Source organism: Eptesicus fuscus, chromosome 2 (genome assembly GCF_027574615.1).
Source record: "Eptesicus fuscus isolate TK198812 chromosome 2, DD_ASM_mEF_20220401, whole genome shotgun sequence".
Classification (NCBI taxonomy): Eukaryota; Metazoa; Chordata; class Mammalia; order Chiroptera; family Vespertilionidae; genus Eptesicus; species Eptesicus fuscus.
Window position 1 is genome coordinate 108,784,572 of NC_072474.1, and position 23,901 is coordinate 108,808,472.

At 49.4% G+C, this 23,901-nt stretch overlaps 2 protein-coding genes across 2 annotated transcripts in view; one reads left to right on the forward strand and one right to left on the reverse strand.

Moving 5' to 3' along the window:
* FAM184B (family with sequence similarity 184 member B) overlaps positions 1–15,052 on the forward strand; it is a 67,591-nt gene extending 52,539 nt beyond the window's left edge. Inside the window, exons 8-15 of the mRNA XM_028159587.2 lie at positions 338–491; positions 2,532–2,695; positions 3,304–3,473; positions 5,021–5,167; positions 8,360–8,477; positions 9,775–9,879; positions 10,709–10,908; positions 14,186–15,052. Coding sequence (XP_028015388.2) covers positions 338–491; positions 2,532–2,695; positions 3,304–3,473; positions 5,021–5,167; positions 8,360–8,477; positions 9,775–9,879; positions 10,709–10,908; positions 14,186–14,279 — 1,152 coding nt within the window. The 3' untranslated portion in view covers positions 14,280–15,052. The remainder of the gene's footprint in view (positions 1–337; positions 492–2,531; positions 2,696–3,303; positions 3,474–5,020; positions 5,168–8,359; positions 8,478–9,774; positions 9,880–10,708; positions 10,909–14,185) is intronic.
* A 1,040-nt stretch (positions 15,053–16,092) lies between these two features.
* Positions 16,093–22,481, reverse strand: MED28 (mediator complex subunit 28). Its single transcript, XM_054729949.1, has 4 exons — positions 22,323–22,481; positions 20,603–20,669; positions 19,847–19,959; positions 16,093–18,337 (listed from the first exon to the last, which is right to left on the reverse strand). Exons 1-4 carry the CDS (start codon positions 22,479–22,481, stop codon positions 18,140–18,142), a joined length of 537 nt encoding a protein of 178 aa, XP_054585924.1. The 3' UTR covers positions 16,093–18,139.
* Positions 22,482–23,901: the final 1,420 nt, after the last annotated feature.

The window sequence follows — 23,901 nt, forward strand, 5'->3', positions numbered from 1 at the left end:
CTTTGAAGGCATCTAGTCAGTGTCTGTCTGTTTCTTTCTCTTGTTCTCTCTCCTCCTGCCTCCTAACACCAAATTCCCATTGATCGGTCGGGCTTGGAACAGGGGCCCTCTAGTCCATCAGCTGTGGACCAGGGTGGGGTTCACATGGTCCAGAATGGCTGCTGGGCCAGGCCATCGCTGCCATCCCAGGCAGGTTGGAGAGGAGACTGGTACGCCCCCCACCAGGGAGTGGTGAGTGCTCAGCCGGTGCCAGCTCGGAGGAGGAACTTGGCAGACAGGACAGGTCCCCTATGCTGTGCCCAATGTTATGCTTCCTTCCTCCCGCTTTCCCCCACAGGCCACAGAAGAGCTCTTGGAAAAGGAATCCGGCCACGGCCTCCAGATCCAGCAGCAGGCACTCCAGCTGGAGCGCCAGGCCTTGGAGGAGAAGGTCCGACAAGAGGTCCAGGGGGAGCAGGCGAGGATGCAGGCTCAGCAGGCTCTGCTACTAGGTACACACCAGCCACACCCCTAAGGGGTCCGCATGGGGAGCCAGGGGCAGCGGGAGGCAGAGGGGCAGGGGGAGTGGGGAGGGATGGGGAGGAAAGAGGGTGATGGGGCAGGGGCACAGAGGCCAGGGTGACTCTCCTGGCTCTGCCAGTAGCTAGTTGTGAGACCTGGGGACCTGGGGACCTGGGGTGGGTCACCCTCAGCCTCATCTTCCTTTTTCATAAAATGGAGTTACAATTGCCCTACCTCATAGGGATGTAATGTGGATTTGGTGAGATATTACATATAGAACACCTAACATACAGCATGAGCCCAGTGAATGATCATTCTCATGGTTATTGAACATATCTGGACTTTCTGGGATTGTCTCAACCTCTCATTCCATTCTGAAGATTTCTGCAAATTTGGGGGGCTGAGGCCTTCCCTGTCTGTGTGAGACACACCTGACCTGCAGTAGAGGTCAGTGTGCGAGGGGTGAGAGGGTGAGTGATACACTGGGGTGGGGACCCAGACATGCTGGATAGGTGGGTGGATGGATGGATGAGTGGATCTATGGATGGATGGGTGGGGGGATAGATGGACAGACGGATGGACAGGTGGACAGATAGATGGATAAGTGGGTTTGTAGACAGATGGATGGGCAGATGGATGGATGAATAAGTGGATGGTTGGGTGAGTGGTGGGAGAAGAGGGGAAGGTAATGAATACACTACAGTTCATGCTTTGCTAAAGGGTTTTATTGCCATTTTGTGATAATGAATTTCAAAAAATGGGGCAGTGTCTGGATTTTTTTTCTTTTAAGAAAAGCTATAGAAGTTGCTTTATTAAAATTCTATTGAGGAGAAAACATGACCAGGTAAGTTTTTCAGCATAATGTCATCAGAATATATTAAGCTCTTATATGTGTTTAATATACTATACCTTTGAGAGACGCTTAGTAGGCATACGGGAAACCTTTCACAACTAATACACTTTCACAATATCATTGACTTTCACTCTAAACATCATTCGTTTATTTCACAAGTTTATGCTGAGCACTTGCTATGTACTGAGGCCCATGCCGGTGCTTATCTTATAGATTATGGAATTATTGGAACAATATTTCAAAAGTCACTTGCAATAACTAAAATATAGTCTCAAAAGTGCATAACAGAAAAGTATTAAATTTGCTAGTCCTTAAAAATTATCTTCTTTTTAAAAAAATAAATAGGTCACTGAATAGCGTGCGCTCTATCCAAAAATAGTCATTTGGAAAGGATTGCTTCCTTTGACTTTCAATCACAGCAGCGCACCCCTAGAAACCAGCACCCTCAGGGGAGACATGTGAGTTTCTGGCTGTGCCTGCCCTGAGTGGAGGCGGGCATGTCTGTTTCTTCGGGTGATTCTGGTTTTACTTGGTTCTGTTGGGATAATGTGCCATCTCTTGCCCCCACATCCCAGCCAAGACCTCACACCCAGAGGAAGGGGAACCCATGTTCTGTCCCCTTAAGTGTTGGCATAAATGTCAAAATTTCAGACTTGGAGACTTGCAACCCCAGAAGAGGCCCCTGGTCATTGATAATTCCCTGTCCTCTTGGTCCGTGGACTTGGTGCTGAGGCCCAGTGTTGCCTTGGGGTTCAGTGCTGGTTCAGGCTGCCCCGCCCAAACCCGCCACCTTCCTAACACCCGGCAGTGTCTCCGAGGTGGTGCAGAGGGAAGGAGAAGCACTGGACGCGTGGAATCCTGACTTCACAACTTCCTAGCTGTGTGGCTCTGGGCTCCTCACTCAACCTCTCTGAGGCCCAGCTTCCACACCATAAAAAGGGGAGGGGTAATGCTGGATAGGATGGTTGTAGGGCTTCCGTGAACAGTTCGCCGGGGTTTAGCGCCGAAAATGGAACTCCTGTTACTGTCATCGTGAAATAAGTTTGGAGAACTTGACCCAAAGCCTTCAGCAGCGCCTACCCCAGGACAGACGTCAGCCTCCCCGTGCGCCTGACCTTTGCTGAGTGCACCTGACCTTCACTGCGCACACCTGACCTTTGCTGCTCTTCCTCTGCAGAGTCCCTCAGGCAGGAGCTGTGGGAGCAGAAGGCCGCCTGCTCTGAGCACCAGAAGGACTTGGAGGCCTTGCAGGCCGAGCTGAGGGCCCTGGGCAGCTCTGACAGGCGGCAGCCCATCACCCCGTGTGCAGGGGACAGCGAGGGCCACGCCAGCACCACAGAGGTCAGCGCCCTGGCTCACCCACCCCAGCCCTCTCCAAGCGGTGAAGGCTACCGGAAACTAACGGAGGGGCCCGGGTACTTGTCTGAAATGGGGAGGACCCTTCTGCTTCCGCTAGGGGGTCCCTGGCGAGCCTGCAGACTCCCCTCTTCGTAAAGCAAAACACAGGTTTCGAGTTCTACATGTTGTTTTTAATTCTGACACAGCAGCCTCTCGGGGTGCTGGTATCAGTCGGGGCTTAGAGGCGGCCAGTCCGCGCCCTCCCCCTCCCCGCCTTCAGGTCTGCAGGGGTATGTGTCTGAGCTCCTCTCCCCGTCTAGACCTCCCTGTTCACCCCAGCTCAGAGCCCACTCTCCATGAGAGTCCTGGTCAGACATGGCCATGGGCCCCTGCTTGCTCATCCGTGATTCCCACCGAGCCGGGCAGCACAGTGAGCTCCTAGGAGCCCAGGCCTCGCCCCAGCCCGGCTTCAGGAATTCACAAAGTGCATTGGCACATGGCCCTCCGTGGCTCCCTGCTGCTGTGGAGGCTGCAGGCTGGGAGGGGCGCATCTGGGCCGTGCCCGCCTTTGCGCCTCCTGAAAACATCTCTCCTGGCTACCTTCTCCCCAGGGTGGGGACGGCGCGGGCCCCGCAGGCTCCCCGAAGGGCACCGCTGAGCAGACTCCCAGCGAGGGGTGCCTCCTCTGGGAGAACTCCCAGCTCAAGGACACGGTGCGGCAGCTGCGGGCCGAGGTGGAACAGCACCAGCAGGAGGCGCTGCAGCTCCGCGACCAGCGCAGGTCTGTCTGCGGGCCTCAGAGCTTCCCTCCCTCCCTGCCCTCCCTCCACTGCCGCTCGGGAGCCTCGGATCCCCCCAGAGCACCTTCCCAACGAAAATACTCCCTAACCCGCTAGCACTTCACTGACATTTCTCCCTTGACCCAGGGATTAGCCCTGAAATAGAGGCAGGAACTCAATTCCTCTACAAATCAGGGCATTCATGGAATCAGACCTAAGGATACCAAAGGTAACCTCAAAACCAGCCTTAGGGAGACAGAGCTGTGGGCCCTTAACCAGCTGTGTTTGGGTGAGTCCGCTGACCTCTCCCAGACTGTCCTCTTCTGTAGTGGCGATGGTACCACCTCGCAGGGCTGCTGGGACGGCAGGGGAATGTGCGCGAGAGGCCCCTGGCATGGGGGAGCACTCGGTAGACTGTGGCATTACCATTACCTAGTCCAGATTGGATAGCTCCTTATCAGTCCTGAATTCACAGCCCTCCCCTACCCGCCTCTTCTTGGAAAGTTCATGAGTACAATTTTAACTTCATTAATAGCTGTGGGACTTTCCGGGCTGTTTCTTCTTGAGGGAGCTTGGGCAGTTCATATCTTCCAAGGGATTTGTCCGTTTTATCGCAGTTGTGCAAGTGAAACGCTCATCTGAGAACAGCTATGAGCCCACCTGGCCAAGGTGGGACCCCTCCATTTCAGTTAGGGACTCGCACCGTGACACTGAATAAGGAGGTGGGAGCAGGGTAAGGACTCCTCACCATTCTGGGGGACAGCCCCCTCCAGTTCGGAAAACAGGGGTCCCTCCCCTGGGAGAAGAATGTAGTCACACAAACACATGCGCCTACTTTCTGAGGGTGACACACCCCTGAGGCTTGTCTGTAGGCCCCTTAGGGCCCCACACCTAGGTGAAAGCAAAGTGATGGCTGATGGCTGGACACCTGCTTTGGGCTACAGACACCTGTTCTGGACATGTCTGAACAGGGTCATTCCTGCAATAGCCCTGTAAGGTAGCCACAGTGGTCGCCCCCACTTAACAGATGAAGACACTGAGCCGGGCATACCTTGCCCAAGGTCACACAGCTGGGAAGTGACGGACGAGGCAGCAGACGGACATGGCACCCTGGCTCTACACACTGCTCTCCTGACCCCACCCACCCCGCCTTTCCTCCTGGACTGGGGATCTCCGAGGTCTCAGAGTCCAACTGTCAGTAATTCTGCCTCAGAAGCTCTGCATCCAGGCCTCCCCACCTGCCCCGAGAGGGAATGCTTCCCAGGGCTCCCCTCCAGAGCTGACCATGAGGGGGAAAGAGGAGGTTTCTCGCTCATGGAATGCTGGGGTGGGAGTGCTGAGAAGGGGCTCCACAAGGGGGCTTTTCCTGGACCCCACACCTCACACACCCCAGGCCTCCTTCCCATGGTGTCCTGACCTCAGATGCATAACCTACCTGGACCCATTGTCTCCAAACCTGGCCACCCAGCAGAAGTGGGGGGAAACCCCAGTGCCCAAAAGGTGGGTCCCTAGAGCTGGGTCAGCCCCGTTGTGCTTCCATCCACTGCAGGCAGCTGGAGGAGGACCAGCAAGCCCAGCAGGCCCGGGAGGTGGAGATGCTACGCCAGGAACATCGGAAGGAGATGCAGGCCATGGTGGCCGACTTCAGCAGCGCTCAAGCCCGGCTCCAGGCCCAGCTGGCTGCCCTGGAAACCGAGTAAGTGAGGTCTCTGCCCCACGTTAGGGGGGAAGAGTAGAGGTGCCATTTTATGAGGGGACGCTCCTAGTTTTAAAACTAGAAATCCTTGAGTTCCAGGAAGCACCTCAGCCCCGGAGGAACTGGGATGGTTGGTCACCTGTCATGTTATGACACTGCAGTCCTCCTTCGTGCAGGGCCCTGGGAATCGGTGAGGAGTGAGACTGCCTCATGGGCTTGGTTTGGTGCTCACACTGGGAAGAAATCAGAAGGATCGAGGCTACCTTTCTTATTAGCATTGGCCCTCTTCCAACACACGTCATCTCATTTAATCTTCACAGCAGTCCTGCAAGGTGGAAATTATTATTCCTATGGACAGACTAGAGGCCTGGTGCACGGATTCATGCATGGGTAGGGTCCCTCAGCGTAGCCTGCACCTTCTTGCAATCCGGGACCCCTTAGGGGATGTCGGACTGCTGAGGATCAGGCTGAAACTGGAGGTCGGACATCTCCCGAGGGATGTAGCAGTGCCAAAGCAGCAGGCGGCTGGGGAGGAGCCCGAGCCAGGGCCTGGTGCCCCACCACTCCTGCTCATCCCAGCTCCGCTGTGCCTGCCGCCGCCGCCGCCGCCGCTTGGTAGTGCTGCGGGAGCGCACTGACCATGAGGGGGAAGCTCCTGCATTGAGCATCTGCCCCCTGGTGGTCAGTGCACATCATAGTGATCGGTTGTCCCGGTTGTTCCAGTCATTCCGGTCGTTCCAGTTGACTGGTTGTAAGGGTTGCTTAGGCTTTTATGTATATAGACTAGAGGCCCGGTGCATGAAATTCATGCATGTAGGGGAGGTCCCTCAGCCCAGCCTGCAACCTCTCACAATCCGGGACCCCTCGGGGGATGTCTGTGGGATCAGGCCTAAACTGGCAGTCATATATCCCTCTCGCAATCCAGGACCGCTGGTTCCTAACCGCTTGCCTGCCTGCCTGATCACCCCTAACTGCCTACCACCTCTGCCTGCCTGTTTTATCACCCCTAACTGCCTCTGCCTGCCTGATTGCCCCTAACCCCGCCTACCTGCCTGATTGCCCCTACCCGCCTCTGCCTGCCTGATCACCCCTAACCACTCGCCTGCCTGCCTGATCATCCCTAACTGCTCACCTGCCTGCCTGATTGCCCCTCACTGCTCGCTTGCCTGCCTGATTGCCCCTCACCGCCTACCACCTCTGCCTGCCTGCTTCATCATCCCTAATGGCCTCTACCTGCCTCATCACCCCTATCCACTGGGCTACCTGTCTGATTGCCTCTGCCTGCCTGCCTGCCTGATCTCCCCTAACCACTCACCTGCCTGCCTGATCACCCCTAACTGCTTGCCTGCCTGCCTGATCGCCCCTAACCACCTCTGCCTGTCTGCCTGATCACCCCTAACCATCTCTGCCTCGGCCCCCGCCACCATGGCTTTGTCCGGAAGGACATCCAGAATGATGTCCGGAAGGTTGTTTGGCTGTCTGGTCTAATTAGCATATTATGCTTTTATTATTATAGATCAGTGATGGGCAACCTTTTGAGCTTGGTGTGTCAAACCGCCAAAAAACTGAGCATAACTCGGGTAGTGTGTCACTGAGGAAAAAACCAACTCCAAGACTCTAGTCGCAATGTTTCATCCTCAGGAGCAAATGTTTCATCCTCGGCATGGGCCGCGTGTCATCAGAAATGGCTACGCGTTCAGTGCTGACACGGTGTCATAGGTTCGCCATCACTGTTATAGATAATACCAAAGGCATCAATGTATTCATTCAACAAATGTTTATTCAGGGCTTACTGTTTTAGGCTCTGGATTATGGAAGGAACAAAACAAAGACTATGCTCTCATAGAACTCACAAATAATAATGGGGATGCTAACAAGAAATAAACAAATATTTAACTTCATATTGGTAGTGCAAGTGCTGGAAGAAAAATAGCATCAGTTTCTAGAGAGTGGCTAGGGTGGGCAACGAAGGCCTCTTTAAGGAGGTGACATCTACGCACAGGGGGGCGAGGGAATGAGAGAGCCATCTGGAGAAAGAGCATTTCAAGCAGACAACAGCAAGTGCAAAGGCCCCGGGGTCTGCTTCTAAGCCTGAGCAGCCAGAAGGCCCATGTGGCTTCCGTGGAATGAGCGAGAGGGTGAGTGGTAGGAACTGAGGTTGGTGGGGTAACTCCAAGGGATGAAGGGAATTCCACAGTGAGCGGGGAGGAGGTGGGATATATTCAGAACACACTGGGGAGCCATGGCAAGGCTCTAGGCAGAAGTCACAGGGTCTGACTTACTTCCTCTGGCTGCTAAGAGACTGGAGGATCGGGTGCTAGCATCAGGGAGACCAGGTCCAGCAGCACTAAGGGAATTTAAATGTCACCTGTCTGACCCTTGGCTTGCCCTCTTAAAAACTGTCCTCCACTATCTCTAATACAAAGCAAACCACCTGAAATCTGGAGCAGAAGCTTTTACCATCTTCCCTCTAATGGGTACTTACCACGTGCCAGGCATTCATTGAATCCTCACGACCACCGCGTGTCACGCCCATTTTAAAGGAACAACTGAGGCTCAGGTGAAATGCGTACCCAAGGTCACAGCGAGAAAAAAAGCAGAGCTGGGATTAGAGCCCAACTCACCTCGCCCCCAAGTCCTCAACCACAGGCAATGGATCATCTGCAGCCCTAGCCCTCCCACTCCCCCACCATCCAGAGAGTTCTTTCTCAGCTTCAGGCTGAAAGAGCTGTGGGTACCAGCTGCCCTCACTGCTCTGCACATGCCACACTCCATGTCGGCCAGCAGGTGGCGCCAGAGCCACATCGGTATTAGCAGAGCCTTGGGCATTGCCAGGTGGGGGCACTTGCCTGCTGAGGCCTCCTCTCCCAAACATCCCTGGTTCTTGAAGCCCCACTGAGGGCAGCATCTGTGTGCATACCTTCACCATTGGTTCCTGGGCCGTGCAGCCCTGAGGGGACTGACAAAGGTCACACTGGGAGTTGGGGTCCTGGGCTGCACCCCGAGCTCTGCAGCCAACTCACTGGGTGACCTTGGGCAAGCTCTCTGGGCCTCAGTTTCCCCTTTTGTGCACAGAGAGAGTGGCTGGCCAGGCTGACCACCAGTGGCGTCCCTACCACGTCATCACCTCTTCTCCCTGCTCGTGGCTGAGTAGTCGCAGTGAGGGGCTAACTGCATGTCTGCTTGAAACAGACTGAAGGGTTCTGGAGAGAAGCCAGGGAAGGGGGCGTCCAGGCCGGAGGACGTGCAGCTCATAGGCCGCCTGCAGACCCGCTTGAAGGAGAGAGAGGAGATCATCAAGCAGCTCACGGTGAGGCTGTTGGCTACCAGGGGGCCCTGCGTGGGTGCCTGGGAGTTCCTGGGGCGGGGGAGGGGGGAGGGAGAAGGTGGGGAGGGAAAGCGGCATTCACCTGCACCTGGCGTTTCACTGGGCACCTCAAGTTTTAAGGCTGATAACCACAAAACAACCTTACAAAAGAGCCTTGGTTATTTTTCGATTGTACACAAGAATTCATACTCACTAAAAAAAATTAACACAGGAAAAGAGAAGGCAAAAAAGTCGCTCTGCTCCCAGGCCCCCCAGGAGCTGCCCATGGCTGATATCACTCTGTTTTTTATTAGCCAACAGAATTTGGGAAGCTCTAGAATGGCTCGCCTTATGTTTGAATTTCAGTAGATTCAAGCAAGCCAATTACTCTATATCGATCTTCTGTAAAAATGACCACCTGTTCTCCAGTTAGCAAAGCCACCCCCTGGGGCCCTTGAAGAGAAAAGTTTTCTTCTCTGCTTCTGTATCAGGCACCCACCAAGGCCTGGTAGCCATTTATTTAAAAACTAGAGGCCCGGTGCACAAGATTCGTGCACTGGGGGAAGGGGGGGGCCTCAGCCCGGCCTGAGCCCTCTTGCAGTCCGGGACCCCTCGGGGGATGTCAGGCATCCCTCTTGCAGTCTGGAGCTCTGGCAGTCCGGGACCCCTCGCTCCTTACCGCCTGCCTGTAGCAGAGGCGGGAGAAGCTCCCGCCACCACCGCTGCTGCACTTGCCAGCCGTGAGCCTGGCTTCTAGCTGAGCCGCGCTCCTCCTGCGCAAGTGCACTTCCCACCAGGGGACAGCTCCGGCGTTGAGTGTCTGCCCCTTGGTGGTCAGTGCGTGTCATAGCGACCAGTTGTTCCGCTGTTCAGTCGATTTGTATTTTATGCTGTTGTTATGTAGGATAATGCAGAAGGCAAGAAAAAGTGGCACACATTAACAGCATTAGCCAGATAGGGATTGCACCTGGGGGTCTACTTGCTTTGCCTCCTTATTAACACTCTGCACCTTAATTGTTAACTGTCTGCAAGGACCCTTCTCAGAGGCTGAGAGCACCTGGATCTCTAACTTCCCTAAGGCATTCCAAATAAGCTGGCCCATTGCTTTACGAGAGGGGATGGGGACACAAAGACCCCAGGAGTAAAGATGCTTCCTCCCAGCTTCCCTGGATGGCAGCTCGGTTCCCCCCGGCTTCCCTCCCCTCCCCAGGACGTTCCTTCTCTCTGTCTCCCACCCTCACACAGCCGCCCAGTGCCATGTGGTTAGGCTCATTTAGACGCAGTTGTGCTGTTTTGCCAGGAGGAGAGGAGATTTCACTACGCAGCGTTCCCCAGCGCCATGTCCCATCGGAATCGGTCCTTCTCCTTCAACCCGCACCCAGGGTATTTGACCCCTTCCATGAAGGTAGGTCGGTTCTGCTGGGTTTGGTACGATCTGCTGGTTTCATTTTCCTAAGGCACCTGCAGCGTATTTACCAACGACTGGGAGACAGTCAAAAGGATGCTCACTAAGACCCACAGAAAATAACCCAAGTGCTTAAATAGTGTTTCTATCTGGCTAGGAAGACGATGTGTATTTTTTTATTTTTTATTTTTTTTTGTCTTTTCCAATTTTTCTGTAAATGTGTCATTATTAATAGTGGCTCTAACAATAATTGGTGGTAGGAAGAAGGGTGAGAAGAGCAGGAATCTTCCACTTCTTAACATTTTTTTCCTTATATACTTATGGAATTTGTTACAATAAGAATATTCACCAAATCTCTCATTTGCTGTCACAAATCCTAAAAGCTCAAAAAAATTAGTATTTTTTAATAGCTTGCAGAACAATAAACCTAATCTCAGCTGAACCGATATAAGATCATTTATGATTTTTATATATCCTTCTTACTGTGACAACATGTAAGTTTCACTTCAGAAATAGTCATGCATTTGAGGACAAGATGGGTCCAGCCCCTGCTGGGGGTGTTATGTGGCCTTTTAAAATCGAAACAAAGATCTTTGAATTACACATCTGTCCCCAGGAATTTCAGATAAGAGATTGTGGACCTGTGTGTTTTTTTTTGAAAAACACAAAATAGATTAGAGGGAAAAATGCTCTGAAAAATAATATGGAAGTACGTAACTAAAAGCACCGCCTCCTCACGCGCATGGTTTCGGGTGGGTGGGTCTAATTTACTTTTACAATAACACCTCTTTGGGGCGATGCTAAGAGGCCTGTCCTTTAACACGAACAGAAAAAGAAGATGGAGGACGTGCCCAGCCGAGTGGTCAGCGTGCCCAACCTCGCCTCCTATGCAAAGAACTTTCTGAGCGGTGACCTGAGCTCCAGGATCAACGCCCCGCCAATCACTAAGTCCCCCAGCTTGGACCCAAGCCCCGGGGGTGGCCGGCCTTACAAGCCCACCCAATCTCTAGATGTGAAAGCGGCCACCAGGTAGGGGCAGGTGCTGTGATTCCTTTTCCTGTAATAGGAGGAAAACTGGAATTCCGTTCTGGCACCTGTGCAATCCCTGGCACTGGGACGGATACAAAGAGCAGCAGGTCAAGCCCTGCCTGGGAAAACGGCAGTCCCGCCAAACGGAAGATTGTGTAAGAGCAGAGGAATGTGCCATTCTTTAGAAGGGGGACTATTCCTAGTACCACATTCCAGGAAGTTCCCTTTCCCAACCCCCCCCCCCCCCGCGCCCCTTTTTTTCATGGTTAGACAAGAGGCATTGAATCCATTCAGAGGCAACATTTTTAATTCTGGGCTTTGAAGTTTGCATTTCAGAAAGGGCCACTCCTAAAATGTTCCTTTTCCTAAGGCCCTGCCTACCCGAGGCTGTTTGGGCAAATGGGGCGGCATACATCTTGATGAGTGTTGGGCTGCAAGGACCCCCTGGTGATCAGTCATTGAATGAGTCCAGCCCTTGTTTCACAGCTAAGGAACCTAAGCCTGGAGCCGCCAGCACATCCTTGTATTAACTGCTAGAGCCAGCTCTCGGGTTCATCTCATACTTGTATACCTCTGTTTAAGGCTATCTTCCCATCTATATATATAAAAAGCTAATATGTTAAGTGTCCGACTGTCTGACTAGTTGCTATGACATGCACTGACCACCAGGGGGGCAGACACTCAACGCAGGAGCTGCCATGACGCGCACTGGCCATTTACAGAGAAACGGCACTTCGGACCTGGTGCCCACAAAGCAACACTTGCCTCCCCTCAAGTGGGACACAGGCCCCGCCACCACCCCGGAGGGACAGCCCACCAAATCGCAGCCAATGCTGCCGAGACCCCAGGGTACAAAATGCGGCCCACAGCCCAGCCTAGCCTGGAAACGGTCACTATGGGCATGGGGTAATGATGTCACATAGCGCCCGGCTTCCTCTCCCTAGCAACTAGCCTCCTTGGAGTTTCTTCAGCCCAGGAACATGACTTGCTTTATAGCCAGGTGCAAACGTTTTACACTTTAACCAAATGTCTGTGAAGCATTTTCCCATGCCTCATCTCATTTGACCTCACAGAAGTCCTGGAGTAGGTAGATAGGAGACTCAGTGGAATCCTATTTTCTTTTCATTAGCTGGAAAATGAAGATTTAGAAAGCTTAAAAATTTGATCCAACTGAAAAGAAGAAATGGTGGAACTTGAAAATGACTTCAGGTTTTCTCACTGCGCAGAATATAGTCAAACACTGCTGCAGTTAAATATTTGACCCTTTGTTCTCCCTGTGTGATCTACAATAATAATCTGCTTCATGTTGATATTTACTGCTGTGTTGCTGACAATTACCTGAAAGAGAAGTTGGGGTGCTTCACTGGGCTGGAAAGAGTTTAGCTAAATCAGAAAGCAGGTCTGATTAAGCAAGTTTATATATATATATATATATATATATATATATATATATATATATCTCGCTGGTGCCAATCGCACACATGTGTTTCCATCTGTCATTGTCGATCGTGAATTTGGTTGACACTTTTATTATAGAGAAAGGGAAAATAGCTATATTAAAATATTTCTTCTAATTATTTCTTCTAATTTCTTTTCAATGTGCACGAATTCATGCACCAGGCCTCTAGTTGCTGTACATGAAGCTCCAAAATTGCAGATAGAGACCATTCATCCAGTATACACCATACTTGCTTGCTAACTATTTCCCCTTTTCAATTTATGAGGCTAAATTCACAGCCTCATTGTGATGCTGGAACACAGTATATAACTTTTAAAGAAGCCATAAATTGTAATGCTGTGTTGATCAACCATTTCTTTCTTCTCTGTAGAGAACTTTTATGAGTTTATTTGAACCAAACTGACAACATATGCCAGGGAGCAAGATCTCAAATGCTCCTCTTTTACCTTTTTTATGGGGTTTATTTATTAACTAGGGGCCCAGTGTACGAATTCATGTACCTTGAAAGGAACTATGGGCTGCGAGGCTGTGGTGGGCACAGGGGCAGGTCTCAGCCCATCCTTCATGCCCCTGCCCAGCCCCGCCCGCACCACGGCCCCAGGTCCCGTCTGCGGGTAGTCCTAACACTGCCGCCACCACTCCCACATGCTGACAGCGCCAGCCCCGCTTGCACCCGCTTATGGCGCGGAGCCATGTGGCTGGTGCCAGCAGCACGTGCGAGCGGGCTGGCACCGTCAGTGGGTGCGAGCAGGGAGAGGTGGAGAAGCCCTCAGGGGCAATCAGGGCAGGCAGCTGCCGCTCGCACCCGCTGATGGCTCCCAAGTGATCAAGACCAGCGCTGGGCGCTGGCAGCAGGTGCGAGTGGTGGCTTCGGCACTGGCTGTGGGTGCGAGGGGGGCTGGCGCCAGCAGTGGGTACAAGTGGAGGCTCCGGCGCTGGCAGCAGGTGTGAGCGCTGCGTGGGACCATGTGACACGTGGGAGCAAAGAATTTTCAGTAACCACCAGAGGCTCACCCCAATGACAGCGGCCGGTGCCCCGCCTTGGTCTGGCACCCCCCCTCACCTGCTCCACCATCCTGCCGCAGCTGATGCCCACCATGTTCCGCACTCTGCTGCCTGCTGGTGATGCCCACCATGTTCCGTGTGTGCCCCGTGGTGGTCAGCACATGTCCTAGTAACCGGTTGTTCGACCGTTCAGTCTATTTTCATATTAGGGTTTTATATATATATAACTTTATATAGTATATAACTTTTAAAGAAAACCCTAATATGAAAATAGACTGAATGGCCGAATATATATATATATATATTTGTGCCTGGAATAAATGTTGCAAATATGCCTCATGATCTTATGTGAAACAATGGAGAACCTTTGGTTTTCAAATCTGGAATTAGACATTCCCTTCACCCCTGACCTTCACAACTGGTTTCCAGATGCTAATGTTGGCCAGTCACGTTCCAGCACTTTTGAAAGTGTAAAGAAGCAGTTCTCTTTCCCTGAAAAGATGGTGGGATATTAAGATGTTTTCTTTTTAAAAAAATATTTTATTGATTTTTTACAGAGAGGAAGGGAGAGGGATAGAGTTAGAAACATTGATGAGAGAGAAACATCGATCAGCTGCCTCCTGCACACTCCCCAATGGGGATGTGCCCGAAACCAAGGTACATGCCCTTGACTGGAATGGAACCTGGGACCCTTGAGTCCGCAGGCTGATGCTCTATCCACTGAGCCAAACCGGTTAGGGCTTAAGATGTTTTCTGAGTAATTTTCAAAACCTCAAAACCATCTAATCCTTGTTGTTGTTGTTTTTTGTTTAGGACACAAGATGGTGAAACAGCCCAACCCAAAGAGGTGCAGCAGAGACAGGGCTCTGCCCACCAGGAATGGTTCACCAAGTACTTTTCTTTCTAAAGTGATCCTCGGGGTCCATCACAGAAAGGACATTTGAAAAACATTTATTTTAGAACATCTGACGGAGGGAATGAACTACAAAACCAATCAACCAAATAACCTGCTTTGTAATATGATTTGCATCCAATAGCTAAATGAATTTCGGCACTGACATTTCATAATGTTTCATTGTGGCACCGTTCATGACAAATCCTTGACGTTAGGGTAAAAGGAACCCGTGTTACCTGAAAACAGCATAGGAAAATGTTGTTAATGTTACTGATGACATTGCCTGTAGTATTTTGTGCCCATAGATTGCGCTCCGCTTTGTGGTTTCCGCAGTCTACTTTTAAAGGGATTTCATTTTCCAGGATGCAACTCAAATCCACTTGAAAAGTGTTTCTATGTCAGTGATATAATTTAAGATGCACATCTAATCTCATTAAGAAGAGGAATAAAACAAAGTTCCGAATAACCAGGAAAGCCGATTTAAACACAAAACAAGCAAATTGAAGCTACTAGGACCGAACAGCCAAAGACCTTGACACTTGGACTTCCTAATTCTGGACATGAAGTAGCTAATAGAGGGGATAACACCTACCTCAAAATGGGGCTTTATGAGGATTAAGCAACATATGGCAATGATCCCAATCACACATTCGAATTAAGCACTGCCAGGATTTGTGGATAACTGAGCCCCGCCCCGCCATACCTCTGTTTCAATCTGCAATGTCAACTTGGCCATTTGTGAAGGTTTCTAGATTATCCTTTCAAGTCAAAGATCAGTAGACTTAATCAGTAGAACCTCTGGTCTCTGGGTTTGGGCCATTTGCCTCATGATGCATTGCTTCCCCGTTGCATGGATGCTTGGTAGGTTAAAGGGGACAGGTCGTGGCCATCCACGGTGCTGACCTTGCTCAGCCCACACTGAACTGTTGGACCCTCTGAAGGAGCAGTGTGATTTGACAAAACGTAATACATCTTTTAATGGGCAAAATGTATTCTCAATCCTCTGGTGCTGGCCCAGCAAGGTGGCCCATGAACAGTTGTTTATTCTATGCACTGTCAAATCTTTGCTCTTTGAATAAAACTTTAAGCAACTGGGCGATAAAAATGGTTGTGACTTGTATTGATTTTCCAAAAGAAGGGTGAAATTTGATAAAGACTGAACTTGGAAATGGAAAGTTCACATTGACCTCAATCGGATCATCTTCAGATAAAAAGTGGCCTCTTGCATACTTATGTCCTTTTGAGAGAAATGCATTACATCTCAAAACTCCTAACTTAAAGGTAAATTTACTATCTAATCAAAACACATGGCCCCGATTTTTTAACTGCTAATACTTGTTACCATACCTGTAGCATGCCGTATTATTTTTCAGTATCAAGTATTTTGTAGATGTCTTTTGCTTCCTGCTTAGTGAGCACTGTAGGACTTTATATCTTGTTTTAAACACTGCAACCAGTTCTACTTTTGTTGACTGAAATCTTTTCCCACCACCCTGCAGCTCCTGACTAGCAAAGCAGGATTCCCTTCATTCTGCTGTCCCCTACCTCAGTGCAACATCTGCTGTAGGGACAGGATTGTACTCAAGACTCTGCATCTGTTTGGACTCCCTTCTTATTGCAGGTGAGTGAAAGATCTTGTTAAATTTCTAGATCCTACCTAATCATTACATATGTGTTAACTAAGTCTTTGCAAGCTTCTATCATCATGGGAGTGAGGAGACAAGGGAACTCCCAGCTGATGGCTTATTTCTCATTGAAGGAGGGATTTCTATGATCATCAACCAACCAGCAAGATGTTAAAAGGAAAATGATATTTACAAACAGAGAAGATTGAAAAATTATTTATTTGCTAGAAATTTTTTGAATTTAATAAAAAATGGCAATAACTGATACATACATTAATTCAAAGTCTTTTCACTAAGCACCAAGGACGACAGTTCCTGAACTTTTCACCAAGAACCACTTTATTATTGAAAGATGCCTAAATCAGTTTATTTGGGTTTTTAATGAAGAAATCCAAAGCTGCCAATCAGAGCTTCTAATCAGCATGAGATGGCCAGGTTAACAACCCTGAAGTCATGTTATCTGAGAAAAAATATTTTTAAAGCTTTATTTAACTCACACATGTTCAGTGAGGGGACTAAGTGGCCTCAAGCTGTATACCATACATGCACAAACAACAATGGGTAGTAAGTTCTATGTAGAAGAGATCAATAATACATGATCTCTGTATGTTCAGAGGAAAATAATGCCTAATTCTCATGAGGGGCACAGAGACACATACAAATTACTAACCCTCAAGAGAGCACCAAGCAAGGCTGATAGGAGACAGGAAGTGCTGTGTCCTGGGCGGGGGGGACGGGGGGTACGGGACACAGCAGGGAGGGCATTTGGAGGCTTCAGGGAGCATCCAGGCACCACGAGCAGATGTCAGTGCTTATGGGGAGGGGCCTTCAAGGCTGGAAAAAACAAGTCAAGATATCGAGCCCCAGAGGCACTGCCTCTTCAGGAGACAGGGGCGCTTGTTTGGGGTAAAGGGATGTAATCTAGCCAGAGACTAAACAACCCAGAAAGGAAAGCCTCGTTCAGGGACAGCCAGACACAGCACCGGTCTGTATTTCTCAGCAGCAGCAGATCCATCAAGAATCGTGTTGGCCTGTGTGACCACCGAGAGGGTAAACCACCTTCCCAAATGCTGAGGCTCTTTGTGGAGAGTAAGTCACCGAGGGTCAGTCACCCCGAGGCCCCGTCCCCTGGAATCGACACCACCCATTAGCAAGAACCTTCCTTAATGGGAAATTTCTGCTCCACAAAAGCAAAACATAAACAACACAAACAAAACTCAAAACAAAGAGAGACTAACCCTCACACTTCACCTCTGCCCATCGTGCTAGTGGGAACAGGGTCTGCTATAGAGACTGATCCTTCACTGCAGAATGTGACAAAATGTACATGTCACTGCTCCTCCTGCAGCCTCCCAACCCAAAAAGTACACAAGCATCACACAAAATATAAACTTACCACAAATAAAAGTCAACATCAACTTAAGGATCCTACTGTAATATCACTGCACTCACCTAGGCTATGACAATCCTCTTCCGAGTATTTACAAAAGATCTCATTCTGAGAGCTCTGAATGTATTACAAACATTGCTGTATTAGATTCCTCTTCTTGAGGTAGTTCAAAGTCTAGAAACGTGGCAAATTTACATATTTTTACCTACTGCCACTGGGGGTTAATTAAGATAAAAGGTCTACAACCCAAATCCTCATCCTTTGATTCACAGATCAGACCAGACAGTTTTCCCCTCATGATACAAACTAATCTAAAACTGGAAACACAAGCAGATTAAAAGTTACACAAACATAAAAAATAAGCAAAAAGAGAAACATAAAAAGCAATGTTAGTGGCATCACACTAACAGTCTAAATTTTGCTAAAAACAAGAATATTTACTTGGTTTACCAAAGTGATGCACATTTTATAAAGTAATAAAGTAAGAGCTTATAAAAGACGGGGAGCCCTGACGGATTTGGCTCATTGGATAGAGCGTTGGCCTGCGGACTAAAAGGTCCCAGGTTCGATTCCGGTCAAGGGCATGTACTTTGGTTACGGGCACATCCCCAGTGGGTGGTGTGCAGGAGGCAGCTGACTGATATTTCTCTCTCATCGATGTTTCCGACTACCTATTCCTCTCTCTTCTTCTCTGTAAAAAAATCAATAAAATATATTTTAAAAAAACAAGAAAAAAAAAAAAACAAAAAACGGGGAACATTTTAGGTGGGAGCATGCAACTAAGATTGTCTAGTCTCTGGCAGAGTTCTTCCAAAATGTCATGCCACCGAGAAGCGACCGTTTCCTGCGGCTTTGACTCAGTTCTGCTTCATAGGCGCGGGGATGTTAGCAGACGCCTGCTCGAGGTAGGCCAGGGAGCCCTGCGGGATGTCGGCGGGCTTCTTGTGCTGCCCGTTGATGTCCTCCAGCACCTGCTGCCAATGCCGCAGCTTGGTCAGGTGCTTCTGGACCAGAGCGTCTTTCCGCTGCAGCTCGTTCCGCAGCTCCGAGACATCCTGCAAGTGAAGGTGACCAAGTCAGAGCAACCTCGTGAGAAGCAAATGCAGTTCCTGAATAATTAAGAGCACTAAGAAGTAAATTCAAAACAAAGAAAATCCGTTAAACCACACTAAGCCCAATCATTACGCTGCTTGGCTCCACTATTTGAATAACCCAAAGCAACTCTTCCAATGGCAAATGTCTGCCTAACATGGAGAGTTTTTATTTTTAATCCATTTTCTTTTAGTAAGTAATTCCCAAGTTATAATATTCCAAAGTATCAAAGAGCAGCCAAAAAGAAATCAATCTCTTTCCCACCCTGGTTCAACCTTTCTGTCCAAAGGCTACTGCTGAGAACCTAAAAAACAGTGAGAATCTGAAACACATGGTAACAACTATTTAAAAGAATCCACAATCGCTGTTCTAACATTTCATATTATGAAGTGTTAGGATCTCTTTTTCAAGAGTTTTTCTAATGAATACTAGCATTGTAATTCTTTATCAAGACCTAGCCTTGATGCCCTAGCCGGTTTAGCTCAGTGGATGGAGCGTCGGCCTGCAAACTGAAAGGTCCCAGGTTCGATTCTGGTCAAGGGCACATGCCAGGGTTGTGGGCTTGATCCCCAGTGGGAGACTTGCAGGAGGCAGCCGATCCATGACTCTCTCTCATTATGGATGTTTTCTCTCTCTCTCTCCCTCTTCCTTCCTCTCTGAAACCAATAAAAATATATTTAAAAAAAAGACCTGGCCTTGAACACCCCTATGTTACTACTGAAGTATTCAAAGCAGGAACTGATCTGATGTAATGAACTATGAGAGGATCACCTCACCATTCACCTTCTCAATAGGGATACTGAACAAAAATATTTTAACTGGTCAGCTTGTGGAAGTAGTTACTTCAAACACTGCCCACAAAACGTTCATCTCAATTTAGTGTTTCTCATTAGAGGCACCCCTGGCCATTGGGCGGACGATTCTTCCCTCTTCCACACTGCAGGGGGCAGGTCCTGGCCCAACACATGAAATGCCACGGCAGCTCTCCAGTCATCCTGGCAACCCCCACACACTTCAAATGCCCCCGCTTCACACGACTGAGATGATGAAGTCCTGAGCTTGGAGGAGCCGGGGCCGGAACACTAATTCTGGGTTCCTTGAACAAAGCTGGACAAAGCCCTTCCTGTGTACAGGCACTGTGTAAGGCACCTGGGGATGCACTGATCGCAGCTCCTGTCCAAAGTGAGTTCCATGACTGGCTTTTCAACCTTTTTCAAGCAGCAGTACCTTTCCTTTAAGAAACATCTTCCATGACAGCCAGCATATGAAAATGCTCTGTTTGAAGCCCTATTCCCCACCCCCTTTCCTCTACTACTTGTCCAGGTTGTCATGAACGTTGACAACTTGCAACGTTCGTCCTCAATCTGTAAAGCCTTACTATAGCTAATGGAAAAGGGTTTTCATTTAAAGCAGAGACGGAACCCTGACAACACGTGCTCTTCCTAAAGCTGAGGAGATAACGGAGCTCATACCTCTTTGATAACCTGCTCTGGCTTCTGGACAGATAACTGCAATCTTTTTTGTAGAAAAAAACATTCTGTTTGTCTTGCAATATCCAGAAATTTCTGGATACACTGATCAACACCTTAAAAAAAAAAGAAATATTAAATCAAGAAAAATATTCGACATAAAAATCTCCCTCACATATGAACAGTCAGAATATCAAAACATCACCTTCTCATAGATGTAATCTGGGATTTTAAATTTGGCCACAGCAATGATATTGACCCCCCAGCCTTCCACGTGTTAGCCAACATTAGATAGTAGATAAATTTGTACTTTTATCAGGTGAATAAGAGACCTACTACAGCACACTTCTTCTGAAGGAAAACAATCCAGAGTTTCAGCATGATTCCAGTTAAAACGTAACATTATAGTACAAAGAAACCAGAACCACTGGTTACCTCTGAGGACAGAACTTGGGCAAGGAGAAGGAAGCACAAGAGACTGTTACTTACACCTATTCAAAAACTAAACAAAACTTACTTTAAAAGCAGTACACACTATTGGTCTTTGTCCTAATGCCGCTATGAAAAGTTCATCATGAATGCTTCATCATGAATGACACAAGATGTCAAGTAATAAACTGAACAGAGAACCAGCAGTATACGAACAATTTGCATAAATCTTCTTCCCCATAAAGGTTCTCTGAGGATACTAGCCGGACTGGAACACATCAAGTGTAAAATCAGCCATCAGAACCAGGTCTAAAAAGAGGGCATGCTTACCAGTCCGAATTTCCTCCTGATCCGTGCCATTGACATAGTCCTGACTCACCAGAGAAGCAAAGCAAGCCTGTGTGACCAAAACGTATCACAAAAGAAAAAAAAAATGTCATTCACACATCAAAAATCCTACTTTAGGGTAAGATATGGCTCCTCCTGAAGTCATTCAATGAGTTGATAGCATCTGGTTTGCACACCCGACAAGACATCCATGATGCCAATGAAGACATGTAGTAAACTGACTGACTCCATTAGACCCACGGAGGAAGAGCCAGTGGGTGAGGCGGCTGGAATCTGTCAGCACCCCATCTGCTCTCTCTCCTGCCACGAACTCCTCTCCCCACTATCTCATTCCACACCAGGGCCCTGAACCCTATTCCAGTCCTACCCACGGCTGCTCCCTCCCATGCTCACATGACCCGCACCAGCCATTCAGGACTCAGGCGAACCATCACCTCCTCAGAGAGACCCTCTCCCTGGACTCCTTTGAAGTGCCATCCCTCCTGTTTGCCCTCTATCACCAAGCCCAGCTGTATTGTTTTTCGATGACATTAATCCATGCTTTTAGTCCATTATTTGCTGCCCCCTACTAGCAGGTGGGAGGTCTGCCTTGTTCACTATGCGCCCAGTGCAGGAATTCTGCTTGGTACAAAGTGGGTGCTCAATAAACACAAGTTAATGATGGACTGGAGGGCCCAAGAGAAGAACCAGGTTGGGGTCACGTGGAAAAACAAGTCCCAAAAAGGGAGTTCTCCCTAAAGGGACCACGATCCAGGTGTGTATGTGACTCAGCCAGGCAGTTCTATGAACTGAGAAGGCCTAACAGAGCAGCGGTGCCAGAAAGAGAACGGGATGGGAGGTGGGGGGACCAGGGGTCAGAAAGGAACCCTCCAACCTCAGGAGAGCAGAGCCCTGCCAGCACGAAGCAAACGCCCTTGGTATGAGGCAGGTAGACCTGGGCCCAGATTTAGGCCATTGACGAGATGGGAGGGCCCTTCTGCCTGCAGTTGCCACCATTTGATTTAATAGAGAAAAATCACAATATTCCCTCAGGCAAATCCCTGTAACCGTTTAATAAATCCAAAAAAGACTCCCCGTTCTGCGGAACATTTTGAATGATGACTCCTGTTGGATTTGGGGGCTCCAGGCTCCTCCTTGGGCCAAACTCCCATTTGGGGTCATCTCTGCCAGGGTCCCTCCCTCCTTAACCCCCAGCTTCCCTCTTTCCTCGACCCTAGTATGGAGCTCCGCACACCTTTAAATAAGTCCATTTCGGTTCCACGGGCCCCATTACTTCAGCATCGCTGAGAGGTGGGGCCCAGCGGGAAGGGCGCAGGACGTGGCCGGCGTAACGGGGCGCCCCCGTACTAAACACGCAGGGATGCGGGAAAGGGCGCTCCAGGGAAAAGGAACCGGGTGGGACGGGATCAGTTGGTGGGAACCTGGAAGGGCCCTAAAGTTGGGGATGGGCAAACTTCAAGCCCACGTGCCACCAGAAACGTCTCGTTTACGCGTCTCCGCCAGCAGCCCTGAGTAGAACACTGGCCACCACTCACTGTGGAGACGAAGGCAAGGGACTGACAGGCTCTGAGCCAGTTTCCCCGTTGGTAAGCAGGGTGCGGGAATCGCTGATGGAGGTAACGTGCGCATGCGCAGCTTACATTTCAGGCATGGAGGGAAGATGGGAACAGAGGCGCCCCTCCGCCCCCACGTCTCCTTTTACCTCGAAAGATGACTCCAACTCATCCACCAAGGTACTCGGAGAAGACCTCGGAGCACCTGGCGCGGCCTGAAGAAGCGAGGCCTGGCCCGGGAGTCCCGGCGGCGGGGGCGGAGCACCGGGTGGCTGCCCGGAGAACATACCTCCCAGTGGAGCCGCCATTTCTGAAATGGCAGGAAGATGCCTATTGCGCCTGCGCAGCAGCTGGTCCGCGGATCACGTGACGCACCGATCACGTGGCAGTTCCCAGCGCCGGCAGTTGTTAGTTGGGCGTCAGGGAAACCGGCTGTTTGGGATTTGGTCTCTTCCTCCTTACTTGCGCGCAGGCGTCTGGCTTTTCCTTTTTTCTTTTTTTTTTCCTGGAGAATCGAGGGCTTTGACCTCATTTGACACAGTTGTGTGAAGAGAATACATTCGTTGGACCGAGCCCTCCCGCGGAAGTCAGGATGCTGCGGGGCGGGGCCGGACTTTGCCCTTAACTTTTGGAGTAACTTTGGCCGAGTGTCTTCGGGCTCTATTTACCCGCTGCAAACAGCTGGAGGTACCATTCCTTCCACAAACATTTACTGAGAGCTTACTGTGCACCAGCTACTAATCCAGCCTCTGTGGATATACTGAGGACAGTTCTTTCTGAGGAGAGAGACAGGTAACAAAAATGACTAACATTGTTGAGGTTCCCTATCTATGTGCCTGGCACTGTTCCGTTAGATAATTGTTGTTATGTCAGAGAGAAAGTCACTGTGCTAAGATTTTAATAACTTACTTTTAACAGCTGTTTATTCATTTTTTCGGAAGGTAAATCTATTTTTATTGTTTAATTTTAGTTATATATGTGATCATACAACACATTTATGGAGCCCTTCATGTCCTAGGTACCATTTGATGGTCTGCATGTTATAGCAATCACTCCAAGTCTCTGCCCTTGGGGAGTTTACTGTTGTTTTTGTGGGAGAGAGACACAAATAAACACATACGTGTATATAGCAATATCATGTCGAGATAAATGCTGAGGCAAAACATGTATCCTGGTCAGGAGATGGCTAGTGATGGCTTTGAGATAGGTGGTTGGAAGAGGCCTCTCCAGGGAGAAGTGGACTGGAGTGACTGGAGAGAAAATTCAGCCAGGAAACTTTCAAGCAGAGGGGTCCCTGAAGAAGGAACCTGCCTGGCATATTTAAGGAATCACAGAAAAGCCAGCAGGGCCAGAGTGAGCGAGGCAGGGCAGAAATGGTCAGAAAAAAGTAGGCGCTTCTCTTTGCCAATCAGTCTCAGGTCAGAGGTCATCTTCCTAGCCTCAATCTTAGACCCACACTCTCCGACACTTTACTGTTTAACTTTCTTCACAACACTTAAACATCATCTGCAATCACCTGTTTTCTTCTTCATTGACTAAGTTGCCTTACACACATACACACACCAACTGGAATGCAAGTGCCATGAAATCAGGGCCTGCCTATCTTCACATGTATTCCCAACACCTGGAACTGTGTCTGGCATAAAATAGACATCTATACTAATAAAAGGGTAATATGCTAATTAGACTGGGAGACCTTCCAGGAGACCTTCCGGACATTCTGGACAA

Excerpts from the sequence above, each read along its gene's own strand:
- MED28 (XM_054729949.1), bottom strand. The coding sequence starts at position 22,481 with ATGGCGGCTCCACTGGGAGGTATGTTCTCCGGGCAGCCACCCGGTGCT. Across the intron at positions 19,960-20,602 it reads TCAGGAGGAAATTCGGACTG|GTGTTGATCAGTGTATCCAG; the intron begins GTAAGCATGCCC and ends TTTTTTTTTAAG. Across the intron at positions 18,338-19,846 it reads CAGAGCAGGTTATCAAAGAG|GATGTCTCGGAGCTGCGGAA; the intron begins GTATGAGCTCCG and ends CTTCACTTGCAG.